Here is a 17,506-nt window from a genome sequence, read left to right as displayed (position 1 = left end):
GAGAAAATGTTAGGATTTGCTAATGTGAGTTCTGTGTAAACACAACACTATGGACTCAGCACTGCTCAGATAGTGTGTGGCCCTTTCTTTCTGTGTAAACACAACACTATGGACTCAGCACTGCTCAGATAGTGTGTGGCCCTTTCTTTCTGTGTAAACACAACACTATGGGACTCACCACTGCTCAGATAGTGTGTGGCCCTTTCTTTCTGTGTAAACACAACACTATGGACTCACCACTGCTCAGATAGTGTGTGGCCTTCTTCTCGATGGCTGGCGTGAGCTGATGTGTGTTTCTCAGGTATTCCAGGATGTAGATATTAGGGGCCAGTAGGGCCATGTTCTGCTCCCCGCATCCATATGGCATCTTCAGCAGCCCATCCAGGTTCTGGAGGGCTCGGCCCAGAATGTCTCCTGCAGCAGAACCAAGGAGGGATCTTTGAGAGAAGTCATCAGGGATAACCTAACCCTAACCATCCAGGTTCTGTATAGATCCATCTAACACTAACCATCCAGGTTCTGGAGAGATCCATCTATCTAACCCTAACCATCCAGGTTCTGGAGAGATCTATCTATCTATCCAACCCTACCCATCCAGGTTCTGGAGAGATCCATCTATCTAACCCTACCCATCCAGGTTCTGGAGAGATCCATCTATCTAACCCTAACAATCCAGGTTCTGGAGAGATCCATCTATCTAACCCTAACCATCCAGGTTCTGGAGAGATCCATCTATCTAACCCTAACCATCCAGGTTCTGGAGAGATCTATCTATCTAACCCTAACCATCCAGGTTCTGGAGAGATCCATCTATCTAACCCTAACCATCCAGGTTCTGGAGAGATCTATCTATCTAACCCTAACAATCCTGAGTCTGTGTCTAACCTGGACTCAGTTTATCACCTGGACTCAGTTTATCACCTGGACTCAGTTTATCACCTGGACTCAGTTTATCACCAGGACTCAGTTTATCACCAAGACAGTTACCATGTAACTAACCCCAACTCCAACTCCTGAAGACCAAAACTAACTGCTAAACTAAGCAAGTAACCTGCAGTAGACGTTATGAAGGGCCTGAGAAGAAACTGAAGCTTATAATGCGTCAGTGTTTGCAGAACCTTATCAGCGCTACACAGGACTATCAATACATTACCCAGCACAGATAGTGAAGCTCTGGCAGACCCATCAATCAATACATTACCCAGGACTGATAGTGAAGCTCTGTCAGACCCATCGATCAATACATTACCCAGGACTGATATTGAAGCTCTGTCAGATCCATGAATCGCATCATTAGGGACTTGCAGACTGATGTACTCCTTCAAAGCCTCTCCTCCTGAATACAGAAAACAAAATGTGACCATCAATACATTGACCATAAAATAAGAATCTTTAGATGACTCTTAAAATGGCCACATGGCCAAGATAGGGTGTCCTTTAGGGTGTCATTTAGGGTGTCATTTAGAGGAAGTCCTTTAGAGGAAGTCCTTTAGAGGGTGTCCTTTAGAGGAAGTCCTTTAGAGGAAGTCCTTTAGAGGGTGTCCTTTAGAGGAAGTCCTTTAGAGGAAGTCCTTTAGAGGGTGTCCTTTAGAGATTGTCCTTTAGAGGAAGTCCTTTAGAGGAAGTCCTTTAGAGGAAGTCCTTTAGAGGGTGTCCTTTAGAGGAAGTCCTTTAGAGGAAGTCCTTTAGAGGAAGTCCTTTAGAGGAAGTCCTTTAGAGGAAGTCCTTTAGAGGAAGTCATTTAGAGTGTCATTTAGAGGAAGTCCTTTAGAGGAAGTCCTTTAGAGGAAGTCCTTTAGAGGGTGTCCTTTAGAGGGTGTCCTTTAGAGGAAGTCCTTTAGAGGAAGTCCTTTAGAGGAAGTCCTTTAGAGGGTGTCCTTTAGAGGAAGTCCTTTAGAGGAAGTCCTTTAGAGGAAGTCCTTTAGAGGGTGTCCTTTAGAGGAAGTCCTTTAGAGGGTGTCCTTTAGAGGAAGTCATTTAGAGGAAGTCCTTTAGAGGAAGTCCTTTAGAGGAAGTCCTTTAGAGGGTGTCCTTTAGAGGAAGTCCTTTAGAGGAAGTCCTTTAGAGGAAGTCCTTTAGAGGAAGTCCTTTAGAGGAAGTCCTTTAGAGGAAGTCCTTTAGAGGAAGTCCTTTAGGGTGTCATTTAGAGGAAGTCCTTTAGAGGAAGTCCTTTAGAGGAAGTCCTTTAGAGGGTGTCCTTTAGAGGAAGTCCTTTCAATCAATCAATCAAATTTATTTATAAAGCACATTTCACATGACGCGTGTCAACCAAAGTGCTGTACAGAGGGTAAATACATAAATACATAAGATACATATAGACAACAATCACACTCCGTTTTATGGGAGGGCACACAGGCAAACACATAGAAAAACAGGGCATGAGTCAGTGAACGGGAAAGGCTAGTAGGTAGAAGTGGGTTTTGAGCCTCGATTTGAAGGCATCTATCGAGGGGGCGAGCCTAATGGAGGTGGGGATGCTGTTCCACAGTTCAGGGGCTGCGACAGCAAAGGCACGGCCCCCCCTGAGCTTGAGGTTAGACCTCCGGACTGTCAGGAGCCTCTGATCGGCTGACCTGAGGGACCTGGTGTTGGAATAGGGGGATAGGAGGTCTGAGATGTAGGAGGGTGTGTGACCATTAAGGGCTTTAAAAACAAATAGGAGAACCTTAAAATCTATCCTGTAGCGTACTGGGAGCCAATGAAGGGAGGCAAGGACAGGGGTGATGTGGTCTCTCTTGCGGGTTCCGGTCAACAGTCTGGCAGCAGCGTTTTGTACCAGTTGTAAGCGGGACAGGGAAGACTGGTTAATGCCTATATAGAGGGAGTTGCAGTAGTCTAATCTAGATGAAATGAAGGCGTGAATGACTCTCTGAAGGTCTGCAGGGGAGAGAAGGGCTTTGAGTTTGGCAATGGTGCGTAGTTGGAAAAAACATGCCTTTACCACTGAGTTTACTTGTCTGTCAAATTTAAATTGTGGATCAAAAATGACACCTAGGTTCTTGACATACGGCTTGACCAGGGAGGACAGGTTGCCAAGGCTGTTGGTAAGGGTGGTGACAGCGTCTGGGGGACCAAAGAGGATTATTTCGGATTTGTTTTGATTTAGTTGTAGAGAGTTTTGTGCCATCCAACATTTAACATCATCCAGGCAGGATATGAGACTGTTAAGTAGAGACTGGTTGTTGGGTTTCAGGGAAACATAAAGCTGTGTGTCGTCAGCATAACAGTGAAAAGAGATGTTGTGCTTCTGAATGATTGGACCAAGGGGTAGCATGTAAAGGGAGAACAGGATCGGGCCAAGGATGGACCCTTGTGGGACCCCACAGGAGAGGGAGGTTGAGGGGGAGGAGCAGTTGGCGATGTTGACAGCAAAGCTTCTATTTGTGAGATAGGAGGAAAACCATGCTAATGCAGTGTCACTGACACCAACCCCATGTTGGAGACGATCTAATAAAATGGTGTGATCAACAGTGTCGAAGGCTGCACTGAGGTCAAGCAGCATTAAAATAGAGCAGTCACGGTTGTCAGCGGCGAGGAGTAGGTCATTTGACACTTTAAGGAGGGCTGATTCTGTGCTATGGCCAGTCCTGAACCCTGACTGAAATGTCTCCAGGATGCTGTTCTGGTGCAGGTAGGGAGACAATTGGCACAGAACAACCTTTTCAAGTATTTTTGACAGAAAAGGAAGCTTGGAAATGGGCCTGTAATTACTGTGCAGGGTGGGGTCAAGGTTTGGTTTTTTCAATAGGGGCTGGACTACTGCATGTTTAAAGCAGGATGGAACAGTACCAGTTGCCAGGGAGCTGTTAATAATGGAGAGGATGCTGGGACCGGTTGTGTGAAAAACCTGTTTCAGGAGAGCAGTGGGAACAGTGTCAAGGGGGCAGGTTGCAGGTTTCATAGAGGAAACTATCTCTGTGAGGGTGAGTAGACTGATGGGCTGAAAGCAGGTCAGTGTAGATGAGCAGACCAGAGGGACAGCTACATTACGTGTGGGGGGTGAGATGTTCCTTCTGATATTTTCAACTTTGGAGGAAGTCCTTTAGAGGAAGTCCTTTAGAGGAAGTCCTTTACGGTGTCATTTAGAGGAAGTCCTTTAGAGGAAGTCCTTTAGAGGAAGTCCTTTAGAGGAAGTCCTTTAGAGAAAGTCCTTTAGAGGAAGTCCTTTAGAGGGTGTCCTTTAGAGGAAGTCCTTTAGAGGAAGTCCTTTAGAGGAAGTCCTTTAGAGGGTGTCCTTTAGAGGAAGTCCTTTAGAGGAAGTCCTTTAGAGGAAGTCCTTTAGAGGGTGTCCTTTAGAGGAAGTCCTTTAGAGGAAGTCATTTAGAGGAAGTCCTTTAGAGGAAGTCCTTTAGAGGAAGTCCTTTAGAGGGTGTCCTTTAGAGGAAGTCCTTTAGAGGAAGTCCTTTAGAGGAAGTCCTTTAGAGGAAGTCATTTAGAGGAAGTCCTTTAGAGGGTATCCTTTAGAGGGTGTCCTTTAGAGGAAGTCCTTTAGAGGAAGTCCTTTAGAGGAAGTCCTTTAGAGGGTGTCCTTTAGAGGAAGTCCTTTAGAGGAAGTCCTTTAGAGGAAGTCCTTTAGAGGGTGTCCTTTAGAGGGTGTCCTTTAGAGGAAGTCCTTTAGAGGAAGTCCTTTAGAGGAAGTCCTTTAGAGGAAGTCCTTTAGAGGAAGTCCTTTAGAGGGTGTCCTTTAGAGGAAGTCCTTTAGAGGGTGTCCTTTAGAGGAAGTCCTTTAGAGGGTGTCCTTTAGAGGAAGTCCTTTAGAGGAAGTCCTTTAGAGGAAGTCCTTTAGGGTGTCATTTAGAGGGTGTCCTTTAGAGGAAGTCCTTTAGAGGAAGTCCTTTAGAGGGTGTCCTTTAGAGGAAGTCCTTTAGAGGAAGTCCTTTAGAGGAAGTCCTTTAGAGGGTGTTCTTTAGAGGAAGTCCTTTAGAGGAAGTCCTTTAGAGGAAGTCCTTTAGAGGGTGTCCTTTAGAGGGTGTCCTTTAGAGGAAGTCCTTTAGAGGAAGTCCTTTAGAGGGTGTCCTTTAGAGGAAGTCCTTTAGAGGAAGTCCTTTAGAGGGTGTCCTTTAGAGGAAGTCCTTTAGAGGGTGTCCTTTAGAGGAAGTCCTTTAGAGGGTGTCCTTTAGAGGAAGTCCTTTAGAGGAAGTCCTTTAGAGGAAGTCCTTTAGAGGAAGTCCTTTAGAGGGTGTCCTTTAGAGGAAGTCCTTTAGAGGAAGTCCTTTAGAGGAAGTCCTTTAGAGGGTGTCCTTTAGAGGAAGTCCTTTAGAGGAAGTCCTTTAGGGGAAGTCCTTTAGAGGAAGTCCTTTAGAGGGTGTCCTTTAGAGGAAGTCCTTTAGAGGAAGTCCTTTAGAGGAAGTCCTTTAGAGGAAGTCCTTTAGAGGAAGTCCTTTAGAGGAAGTCCTTTAGAGGAAGTCCTTTAGAGGGTGTCCTTTAGAGGAAGTCCTTTAGAGGAAGTCCTTTAGAGGGTGTCCTTTAGAGGGTGTCCTTTAGAGGGTGTCCTTTAGAGATTGTCCTTTAGAGGAAGTCCTTTAGAGGAAGTCCTTTAGAGGGTGTCCTTTAGAGGAAGTCCTTTAGAGGGTGTCCTTTAGAGGAAGTCCTTTAGAGGAAGTCCTTTAGAGGAAGTCCTTTAGAGGAAGTCCTTTAGAGGGTGTCCTTTAGAGGAAGTCCTTTAGAGGAAGTCCTTTAGAGGAAGTCCTTTAGAGGAAGTCCTTTAGAGGAAGTCCTTTAGAGGAAGTCCTTTAGAGGAAGTCCTTTAGGGGAAGTCCTTTAGAGGAAGTCCTTTAGAGGGTGTCCTTTAGAGGAAGTCCTTTAGAGGAAGTCCTTTAGAGGAAGTCCTTTAGAGGAAGTCCTTTAGAGGAAGTCCTTTAGAGGAAGTCCTTTAGAGGAAGTCCTTTAGAGGAAGTCCTTTAGAGGGTGTCCTTTAGAGATTGTCCTTTAGAGGGTGTCCTTTAGAGGAAGTCCTTTAGAGGGTGTCCTTTAGAGGAAGTCCTTTAGAGGGTGTCCTTTAGAGATCGTCCTTTAGAGGGTGTCCTTTAGAGATTGTCCTTTAGAGGGTGTCCTTTAGAGGAAGTCCTTTAGAGGGTGTCCTTTAGAGGAAGTCCTTTAGAGGGTGTCCTTTAGAGGAAGTCCTTTAGAGGGTGTCCTTTAGAGGGTGTCCTTTAGAGGAAGTCCTTTAGAGGAAGTCCTTTAGAGGGTGTCCTTTAGAGGAAGTCCTTTAGAGGAAGTCCTTTAGAGGGTGTCCTTTAGAGGAAGTCCTTTAGAGGAAGTCCTTTAGAGGAAGTCCTTTAGAGGAAGTCCTTTAGAGGAAGTCCTTTAGAGGAAGTCCTTTAGAGGAAGTCCTTTAGAGGGTGTCCTTTAGAGGAAGTCCTTTAGAGGAAGTCCTTTAGGGGAAGTCCTTTAGAGGAAGTCCTTTAGAGGGTGTCCTTTAGAGGAAATCCTTTAGAGGAAGTCCTTTAGAGGAAGTCCTTTAGAGGGTGTCCTTTAGAGGGTGTCCTTTAGAGGAAGTCCTTTAGAGGAAGTCCTTTAGAGGAAGTCCTTTAGAGGGTGTCCTTTAGAGGAAGTCCTTTAGAGGGTGTCCTTTAGAGGAAGTCCTTTAGAGGAAGTCCTTTAGAGGAAGTCCTTTAGAGGAAGTCCTTTAGAGGAAGTCCTTTAGAGGAAGTCCTTTAGAGGAAGTCCTTTAGAGGGTGTCCTTTAGAGGAAGTCCTTTAGAGGAAGTCCTTTAGAGCAAGTCCTTTAGGGTTCATGTGTCATGGTTTCAGGGGTCATCAGTACTGACCTTTGGGACACAGCAACCAGTTGGATGTGATGGTCTGCTCAACTCCCTCTGCCTGAGAGAGAAGCACATAGAAAATAATTTATATTTGTATCACTGCCACATCTGTAACATCAAGGCTAAGAAAATACAATCATTTCAAATTAAAATACTGTATACGCATAGAATATGTACTGGATCTGTGGAAAGGGTTGGGGTATAGAATAGCTGTAGTTATATATGTTATAGATGTTATAGATGTCCTAGGGCCCTGACATCCACCCTCAATCAATAAGCGGTGTACCAGGTTATAGAGACAGGATACAGTGTAACACTATAGAGACAGGATACAGTGTAACACTATAACAGCAGGTTATAGAGACAGGATACAGTGTAACACTATAACAGCAGGTTATAGAGACAGGATACAGTGTAACACTATAGAGACAGGATACAGTGTAACACTATAGAGACAGGATACAGTGTAACACTATAGCAGCAGGTTATAGAGACAGGATACAGTGTAACACTATAGAGACAGGATACAGTGTAACACTATAGAGACAGGATACAGTGTAACACTATAGAGACAGGATACAGTGTAACACTATAGAGACAGGATACAGTGTAACACTATAGAGACAGGATACAGTGTAACACTATAGAGACAGGATACAGTGTAACACTATAGAGACATGATACAGTGTAACACTATAGAGACAGGATACAGTGTAACACTATAGAGACAGGATACAGTGTAACACTATAGAGACAGGATACAGTGTAACACTATAGAGACAGGATACAGTGTAACACTATAGAGACAGGATACAGTGTAACACTATAGAGACAGGATACAGTGTAACACTATAGAGACAGGATACAGTGTAACACTATAGAGACAGGATACAGTGTAACACTATAGAGACAGGATACAGTGTAACACTATAGAGACGGGATACAGTGTAACACTATAGAGACAGGATACAGTGTAACACTATAGCAGCAGGTTATAGAGACAGGATACAGTGTAACACTATAGAGACAGGATACAGTGTAACACTATAGAGACAGGATACAGTGTAACACGTGACGCATGGCTAAGTGCATTGTGTTGGACCAAGGAACCAACGACTGCTGCTGGGGACCCACTTGCTGTGGCTGGTAGGAGGCACCACTGAGTTAATTGATCCCTGGTTCTTGATGTCGTATTGGTATTAGTACCTCACCTTCACCACCAGAGAGCGTGTGACCACGTCGATGCGACCTCTCTCTGGTACGTTCACAATCTCATTGTCACATGAAGCGTGTGACGCCACAGCCTCAGCAGTCACCGTCACGTTCACAACCCCTGTTAGAAGATAACGGACAAAGTGCATCACGTTATGACACGTCATCATTCACTGGCAGTGGTGGAAGGTAAGTACACATTCGAGCTACTTGTGCTTTACATGAGTATTTTCAGTTTAGTAACAAAAACATCTCAATGACAACATGGCAACAACAACATTCCATGCAATACACAGTCCAGTAAAAGTAAAAGTAAAAACAGACAACTAGGTGCAATAGGCTACTTAATATGACTACTGTCTGTGTTTAAAAGTCTGATAGCCGAGGGGACAAAAGATTTGGCGTAGCGGTTGGTCCTACTTGGTGGAACGTCATAACGGCGGCCAGAAGGCAACAGTGAAAACCGCTGAGACAGAGCGTGGAGGGGTCCATTAGTGATGCTCGTCCCCTTCTTGACCACCTGGTCCATCCAGAGAGAACATAGGTCTCCGTTTTACTCCAATTATTTTGGAGCACACTTTCACAATATTCTGTAGGCTGTTCTTATCCTTAATAGACAGGCCACTGAACCAGCAGATAAAAGAAAAAGTTAAGAGGCTTTCAGTAAAATAACCATAAAAAGTGCTCAGGATCTTCTCCACTATATTTCAAAGGAAATATTGAACTTTTTACTGTACTCTGAACCCATCAGTTACTAGTTACTTTGAAGAAAAAGATTTTGCATAGAAAACATGGCAAAAATGTATGAAGATTATATACCTTCACATGTGAAGCCTGTCAAATTCAACAGTTAATCAGAGCAACATAACTGGACCACGTACCACTTTAACATAACCTGTAATCAGAGCAGCATAACTGGACCACGTACCACTTTAACATAACCCGTAATCAGAGCAGCATAACTGGACCACGTACCACTTTATCATAACCTGTAATCAGAGCAGCATAACTGGACCACATACCACTTTAACACAACCTGTAATCAGAGCAGCATAACTGGACCACATACCACTTTAACATAACCTTTAATCAGAGCAGCATAACTGGACCACATACCACTTTAACATAACCTTTAATAAGAGCAGCATAACTGGACCACGTACCACTTTAACATAACCTTTAATCAGAGCAGCATAACTGGACCACGTACCACTTTAACATAACCTTTAATCAGAGCAGCATAACTGGACCACATACCACTTTAACATAACCTGTAATCAGAGCAGCATAACTGGACCACATACCACTTTAACACAACCTGTAATCAGAGCAGCATAACTGGACCACATACCACTTTAACATAACCTGTAATCAGAGCAGCATAACTGGACCAGATACCACTTTAACATAACCTTTAATCAGAGCAGCATAACTGGACCACATACCACTTTAACATAACCTTTAATCAGAGCAGCATAACTGGACCACGTACCACTTTAACATAACCTTTAATCAGAGCAGCATAACTGGACCACATACCACTTTAACATAACCTGTAATCAGAGCAGCATAACTGGACCACATACCACTTTAACATAACCTGTAATCAGAGCAGCATAACTGGACCACATACCACTTTAACACAACCTGTAATCAGAGCAGCATAACTGGACCATATACCACTTTAACATAACCTGTAATCAGAGCAGCATAACTGGACCAGATACCACTTTAACATAACCTTTAATCAGAGCAGCATAACTGGACCACATACCACTTTAACATAACCTGTAATCAGAGCAGCATAACTGGACCAGATACCACTTTAACATAACCTTTAATCAGAGCAGCATAACTGGACCACATACCACTTTAACATAACCTTTAATCAGAGCAGCATAACTGGACCACGTACCACTTTAACATAACCTTTAATCAGAGCAGCATAACTGGACCACATACCACTTTAACATAACCTTTAATCAGAGCAGCATAAATGGACCACATACCACTTTAACATAACCTGTAATCAGAGCAGCATAACTGGACCAGATACCACTTTAACATAACCTTTAGAGGTCAATGGATCCAGGCTTGAATGCTCCTAAGCACTGAATACACAGAGATAATTTAGAATATGTACTTTTACATTAGATACTTAAGTACAATCAATAGCAAATACGTCTCTACTTTTAGAATTTGAATGGAGGACTTGCTATTTTATTTAATTTTAACTGTTATTTTATCTGGGTATTTCTACTTTAACTTAAGTAAAAGGAACTGTGTACTTGTTCCACCACTGTTCACTGGCAGCATTCATAATGGGTTCAGTGCTGGTGACTCACCCAGCACAGTGGGCGCCATGGTCCAACTGAGGGTCCTACGTCCGTTGGCACACAGACAGGAGGAGTACTGGTCACCAGAGAGCGCTGTGAGAGTGTAGTCTAAGGATGGAGTCGGGGTCACAGTGACCTGTCATAAAGGTGTGAAAATACATTATGGACACGAGCACATACCTGATGAATTATTCATTATCTCTGTGGTTCCTGTATCAATAACAGCCAATCTGCGTACCATGATGCAGCTGGACAGGTAGTTGAAGACGGTTGCCTTCAGCTCAAAGTGCTCTCCCCGGATGATGGAGTAGGGCAGGCTGAGCTCCAGGAAGAAGGGCTGGAAGACTGTGAGCTCTTTGGGAGGAGCCAGGCCAAAGCCTTGAGAGGACAAACAGAAAGCTTCCGTCTCCCAGGTGGTGATGGTGTCGGGGACAGTGAGGGACACGTCCTTCACACCCGACGCTCTGGACAGACAGAAAGATAGACAGACAGAGAGACAGACAGAGAGACAGACAGACTTCTGTTGATTTTTGGTTGTAAACTTATAAACGTGTACAAAAAAACTATGAAAAGATATGCTAGCAGTCTACTAGTCTGCTACTAGTGAAAGATGAGAGAAACAGAGATTCAATATACGAGTAACATATATAAGTATTACTCAAACACTGGAGTGACTGCGTGCAATTTGTCAGTATGGGAGTCGAACCCCTAACCGAGGGGTCGGCAACCTGCGGCTCCGAGGCTGCATGCGGCTCTTTAGCCAATCAGCTGTGGCTCCCTGGCCCAAAAAAAAAATAATCAAATTTTTTTTTTATTATTATTATTTTTCTCATCAATATTTCATCAACTAAGATATTTAGTCAACAAAAGGCTTACCTGTATGCCTGATATGTGGTGCGAAATTTGCTAACAACAAAAAATTTACTTTTTATTTTATAGATTTTCCACAAATTTTCTAATAGAGCTGCATAGTTCAGGGTTTTATTTCAAAGTAGGTCTACAGATGCCAGTGTTTTTTCTCCTTTTCTGTGTTTTATTTCAAAGTAGGTCTACACTTGGTAGTCTTTTTTCAAAGTGGACTACTTTTTATTTTATAAATGTTCCACAAATAAGGGAAGGACTCAAATATACCTGAATAGTTGAGGGTTTTATTTCAAAGTCGGTCTAGAGACACCAGTGTTTTGTCTCCTCTTCTGTGTTTTATTAAAAAATAGGTCTACACAGCCAGTATTTTTTCTCCTCTTCATAAGAGTTTGAGGTTTTCCTTTGTTATAACAGGTAAAAACAGCAATAAAAAGTCAATATTTTTCTTTTTGTTGCTTTATAATCCCATTAATGCAACAAACTGTGTGCTATAAGTATAAAGTATAATAAATTGCAAATTACTTTGGGTATGCAATTGTCAGGCGTTTTATGCTAAATGTGGGGTATGCTTGGGGATATATAAAACGTTATACACTGCATTATCTTCATTTTAAGGGTAAATAGGTTGTGCGGCTCCCTGAGCATTTAATTTTGTGGGACGGGGGAAAAGTGGCTCTTTTGATAGTAAAGGTTGCCGACCCCTGACCTAGAGCGACAGAAGGAACATGTCTAACCTGTCTGTAATGTAGCACGGCCTATAACAGGGTCATGTCTGACCGGCCTATAACAGAACACGCTCACCCCACTTCCACCAGCTCCCAGATCCATGTCTCTGGGAAGAATTGACGGACAGTCTCTATCGGGGGAGGGGCCACTTTACCCATTGCTCTTCCTGGTCCATCCATTCGGCTCTCGACTGCCATTGGGCTGTTGTACATAACTACGAAAGAGACCAGACACCACCATCACGTGTGACATATTGAACTCAACTCAACTGTATGTGTTGCTGGGAACATTTCAACATATTTCACTGATGAAAGAGACATAAAATAAATCTCACTAGCGATCTCACGAGCGTCGAACTTCTGTCCCTTGAACATGAGGCAGGACGGCATTCTGATCGCCAGGTTTGTTGCCACCTTTAGCCCCAAGTTCTAGATCAACCAACAACATTCATAGATATTACTACACAATTGTGTACATGGCGACCAATGTGATGGTTATTGAACAGTTAAAGGGTTGATATTAAAAGTGTGGGAAACGCACCTCAAAAACTGAGTAAGCGTAGTTTTTCTCTCCCTGTCCTGGATATGATCTCCTTGGTCTGACATGGAGACACTCTATAGGATCTTCAAGCTGATATGGAATGTATGATGACGTCTTGACGGGCAACAAGTCAAATAACTGTTTTAGGAAAAAAAGAAAGAAAGAAAGAAACAATTCAAAATGAATAGAGTCAAAGCAAAACATTTACCAGTGTTCTTTTTTTTATTAAATAATTTTTTTTTCTACATTTTTACAGCTTTTATTTGGGACAGGACAGGCAGAGAGGGAAGTTGGGAGAAGATATGGGGAGGACATGCAGCATAGGTCCGCGGGCCGGATTCGAACCCCGGACGCTGCAGTTCTGTGGGGGCCTCTTTGGTGTCCGAGACAGAGGTTGAAATCGCCAGGTAACCAGGGGTGACGTATCAATCAACAAGGTTAGAGCCCCGTCATATAGGCCAGGGGTGACGTATCAATCAACAAGGTTAGAGCCCCATCATATAGGCCAGGGGTGACGTATCAATCAACAAGGTTAGTGTGATGTATGTGGCTGTTGGTGTGTTACGACCTCACCATTCCTATTCCTGCCCTCTAGGGGGAGGGCGAGCACTTCTTAAGGTGACAGCTCAGCCCGCTTCCGGGTTCGTTGTTATGGCAATAAAGATAGCTACAGCCATGGTCTGTAGTCCCTGTAAACAGCGTATCCAGTGTGATTAATATGCTACCATTGTACGGGGTCACATATCTAATAAATGGCGACGAGTACGGTTCATCCAGTGACGGCACTGGTTGAAAAGAATCCACGCTAACGTTTGTTTGATGACGGAACGAGTGGAAGAGGAATCTACACTGACGCCGGTTAGCGAAGGGGCTAACGTCGGCGGATCTGCTGCGGGACAATCACACAGAGGGATGGCTGGTATCATCGGGCATATCGTGGCTTTTGATGAATCGACGGAGCAGTGGCCGACTTATGTGGAACGGTTTGAACATTTTGTGGCTGCAAATGACATTTCCGATGAGAAGAGGCTTCCGGTGTTTTTGAGTCTAATAGGGGCAACAACATACGGGTTACTGCGCAGTTTGATTGCTCCGGATAAACCGGGGGATATAACTTATACTCAGACTGTGCGAGCATTGCAAAGCCATTTTTCTCCCAAGCCCATTGTGATTGCGGAAAGATTCCGTTTCCATAAACGACATCAATCGGAGGGGGAGACAATAGCCCAGTATATTGCGGATTTGAAGAAGCTGTCGGAGCACTGCGAGTTTGGCACGTACCTGTCAGACGCGTTACGGGACCGGTTCGTGTGTGGTCTCCTCAGCGAGTCCATACAGAAGAGACTATTGACCGAGAATGCTCTCACCTATCACAGAGCGGTGGAAATAGCCGTTGCTATGGAAACGGTGGCGAGGGAGGCACAACAGCTCAGCAGCTCTGTAAAAGTGAATGCGATGTCTCTCTCATCTACACCTGGGAGAAAATGCACCCGGTGTGGGAGGACAAATCATGTGGAGAGTGGCTGTTTCTTCAAGGACCAGGCCTGTCACTGTTGCGGTAAGAAAGGCCATATTGCACGTACATGCAGAGAGAGCAAGCAGGAAAATAAAGCAGCAAGTGACACAAGATGGGAGCAAAGAGACAGAGGGGGGATTAACACAAGATGGGAGCAAAGAGACAGAGGGGGAGAAAGGTCAAAAAGGCGGATAAATAAGATGAACACCAGGGGGATGCAGAGTGATACGGGGTCTGATTCAGATGGGGAATTAGCCCTGCACAGGGTGGATGCAGCAGGTGATGTGTCTCAGCAGGGCGGTTCAGCCTCATCAGTGATTTGGGTTAGGCCAAAAGTGGAGGGGCAAATGATTGACATGGAGCTTGACACGGGGGCAGCCGTTTCACTTATATCAGAGAAAATGTATAGTGAAAAGTTCAGTCATATTCGCCTGCGCCACACCCACATTCTGCTGAAAACATATACAGGTGAAGTGATCGCACCAGTGGGGGTGGTAAAGGTGAAGGTTCAAATGAACAGAGACCAAGCACGGCTCCCACTATATGTGGTGAAAGGCGATGCACCCCCCTTGTTCGGCCGTGAGTGGCTGAGAAGAGTGAGACTGGACTGGAGAGCCATAAAAACAGTTAGATCTGGACAACGCATGCAGGGGAACACGCTGGAAGCAGTGTTAAAGGGGCATGCCAATGTATTTAAGGACGAACTGGGGACATTGAAGGGCTTTGAAGTAGCTCTGACACTCAAGCCCGAACATCAGCCGAAGTTCTGTCAGGCCCGGGTGGTTCCCTATGCACTTAGGCCAAAGGTGGACGCTGAGCTAGAGCGCCTGCAACTGCTAAATGTAATTTCGCCTGTGCAGTTCAGTGAATGGGCGACCCCCATTGTGCCTATCATTAAGAAGAATGACAGTGTGCGCATCTGCGGGGATTTTAAAGTGACGGTGAACCCGGCCCTCTGTGCTGAACATTATCCAATACCCCGGATAGAGGATATGTTTGCTTCGCTAGCGGGGGGCAGCGGTTCAGCAAGCTGGATCTGGCTCACGCATACTTGCAGGTGCCGGTGCAGGAGAGTTCACGCAAATGTCTCACCATCACAACGCACAAGGGGATGTTCTGCTATAACCGACTGCCTTTCGGCATAACGTCAGCGCCCTCTATCTTTCAGCGTATTATGGATCAAGTCCTCCAGGGGCTTCCCAATGTGCACTGCTTTTTGGATGACATATTGGTAACTGGGTGTAATGATGCAGAGCACCTGAAGAATCTGGAGGGGGTGCTGGGTCGATTGGAGAAGTTTGGTCTCAGGGCGCAGCGAGGGAAATGTGAGTTTTTCAAGGACTCACTGGAATACCTGGGACATTATATTGACGCCACGGGCCTTCATAAATCCCCAGAAAAGCTCAGGGCGATTGCTGAGGCCCCAGCCCCGACAAATGTGGGCCAGCTGCGCTCCTTCCTGGGATTAATTAATTATTATGGTCGGTTTGTTCAGGACATGGCAACGACACTCAGCCCCCTTCACGCGTTACTACATAAGGGGACACCATGGAAATGGTCACAGGAGTGTGGGAAGGCTTTCTGCTCAGCTAAGGATCAACTGCTCTCGGAGAGGGTGTTGACACATTACAATCCCCAACTGCCAATCATACTGGCGTGTGACGCCTCGCCCTATGGTGTGGGCGCGGTGATTTCGCATGTGATGCCGGGAGGTCAAGAGAGGCCCATAGTGTTTGCCTCCAGGACATTGAGTAAAGCGGAGCAAAATTATGCTCAGATTGAGAGGGAGGCCCTGGGGATCATATTTGGCGTGCGCAAGTTCCACGCCTATCTGTACGGGCGCCATTTTACCCTACTCACAGACCACAGGCCCCTGACTACAATATTGAGCCCCAGTAAAGCTATCCCATCGATGGCGGCTGCTAGACTGCAGCGATGGGCCCTAATATTAGCTGCTCACAACTACACGATTCAGTACAGGGGGGCGGCGGAACATGGCAATGCGGACGGCCTCTCACGCCTGCCACTGCCGGTTGAGCATAAGGACAAACCAGGTTCAGTGGATACCGTACTGATACATCACCTTGAATCGCTGCCAGTATGCAGCACTGACATTCGTAAGGAAACGAGGTATGATCCAGTGCTCGCTCAGGTGATGGACATGTGTTTGTCAGGACACTTCCCTGTGGCGCAAGGGCAGGACAGTGCACTGACTCCCTATTACACAAGAAAAGATGAACTCTCAGTGGTACAGGGGTGTTTGTTGTGGGGAAATCGGGTGATTGTGCCTCCAAAATTGAGACCCCAATTACTACAGGAGCTGCATGCAGGCCACCCGGGAGTAGTTAAAATGAAAGGTGTGGCTCGTAGTTACATCTGGTGGCCGGGGATTGACGCTCAAATAGAACAACAGGCCAGAGTGTGTCAGTCGTGTCAGCGCAACCAGAAATCTCCCGGTCTCTCCCCACTTCACTCCTGGCCGTGGCCAGGCACTCCGTGGCAGAGGATACATGTGGACTTTGCAGGGCCCTTTGAGGGTCATATGTTTATGGTGGTGGTGGATGCTCACTCCAAGTGGCCAGAAGTGAAGCTGATGGGCTCCACCACAACCGCTAAGACTATTCAAGTACTGCGGGGGTTGTTTAGTCGCCATGGATTGCCAGAAGTTCTGGTGAGCGACAATGGGCCGCAGTTTACTTCATATGAGTTTGCGTCTTTCCTCAAGGGAAATGGAGTGCAGCACATGCGCTCTGCTCCTTTTCACCCAGCCACGAACGGTCAAGCGGAGCGCTTTGTACAGACACTAAAACGCTCATTGAAAGCGTCCCGAGGAGCGACGACAGTGCAGCACAGACTGGATTCGTTTCTGCTCAGCTACAGAAATGCTCCCCACGCCACGACTAATGAGTCTCTGGCGGTGCTTTTCCTTCGCCGCTGACTCCGCTCCCGCCTTGACCTTCTCAAACCCAGTGTGGCAGCGGTGGTGGATCAAGCTCAGACAGTCCAGCAGGATCGCAGAGCCCAGTTCGCCAGAGACAAGGACTTTGCATCGGGAGACCCGGTGCTGGTCCGTGATTATAGACGGGGGGAGGATAAGTGGATGCCAGGGGTGGTGGTCTCCCAGGAGGGGCCAGTGTCCTACACAGTCGGGGTAGGCTCGGGGCATTGGAAACGCCACACAGAACAGATGCGGGCCTGTGACCCGATGCTACTCACTTCAGGGGAGCCTATACCACCAGCCCCATTGGCACAAACTACGACAGTCCTTATGCCAGATCCAGTGACCGTTTCCCCAGCGGGCGGACAGGAGTCCTCCCTAACCGGTCCCTCAGTCACGCACACTGAGGCAGCTGACTTAGAGCCAACCAGAACATCTACAGAGACTAGTAGGAGGTACCCGGTGAGGGTAACTAGGCCTCCTGATCGTCTCACATATTGAGCGGGACGTTCTGACAGTCTCAGTTGGACTATGGGGGTTATTGCACTATTGTTTTTTGGTGTTATATTAGGAGGGGTCATTCAGGGGCACTTTATCACTATATTAGGTAC

The 17,506-nt window shown here is 45.7% G+C and overlaps 1 protein-coding gene across 1 annotated transcript in view; it reads right to left on the bottom strand.

The window, feature by feature from the left end:
• Nucleotides 1-17,506, bottom strand: part of LOC311226747 (alpha-2-macroglobulin-like) — a gene marked incomplete at both ends in the record, with an annotated part of 60,515 nt that overhangs the window by 15,943 nt on the left and 27,066 nt on the right. Inside the window, 9 exons of the mRNA XM_084312157.1 lie at nt 238-414; nt 1,154-1,221; nt 6,766-6,821; nt 7,975-8,096; nt 10,321-10,447; nt 10,550-10,775; nt 11,977-12,115; nt 12,236-12,329; nt 12,442-12,579. Coding sequence (XP_084168283.1) covers nt 238-414; nt 1,154-1,221; nt 6,766-6,821; nt 7,975-8,096; nt 10,321-10,447; nt 10,550-10,775; nt 11,977-12,115; nt 12,236-12,329; nt 12,442-12,579 — 1,147 coding nt within the window. The remainder of the gene's footprint in view (nt 1-237; nt 415-1,153; nt 1,222-6,765; nt 6,822-7,974; nt 8,097-10,320; nt 10,448-10,549; nt 10,776-11,976; nt 12,116-12,235; nt 12,330-12,441; nt 12,580-17,506) is intronic.

Source organism: Notolepis coatsorum, assembly GCF_963971535.1.
Source record: "Notolepis coatsorum genome assembly, chromosome: 1".
NCBI classification, from domain to species: Eukaryota; Metazoa; Chordata; class Actinopteri; order Aulopiformes; family Paralepididae; genus Notolepis; species Notolepis coatsorum.
This window is presented reverse-complemented; position numbering and strand designations above follow the sequence as displayed.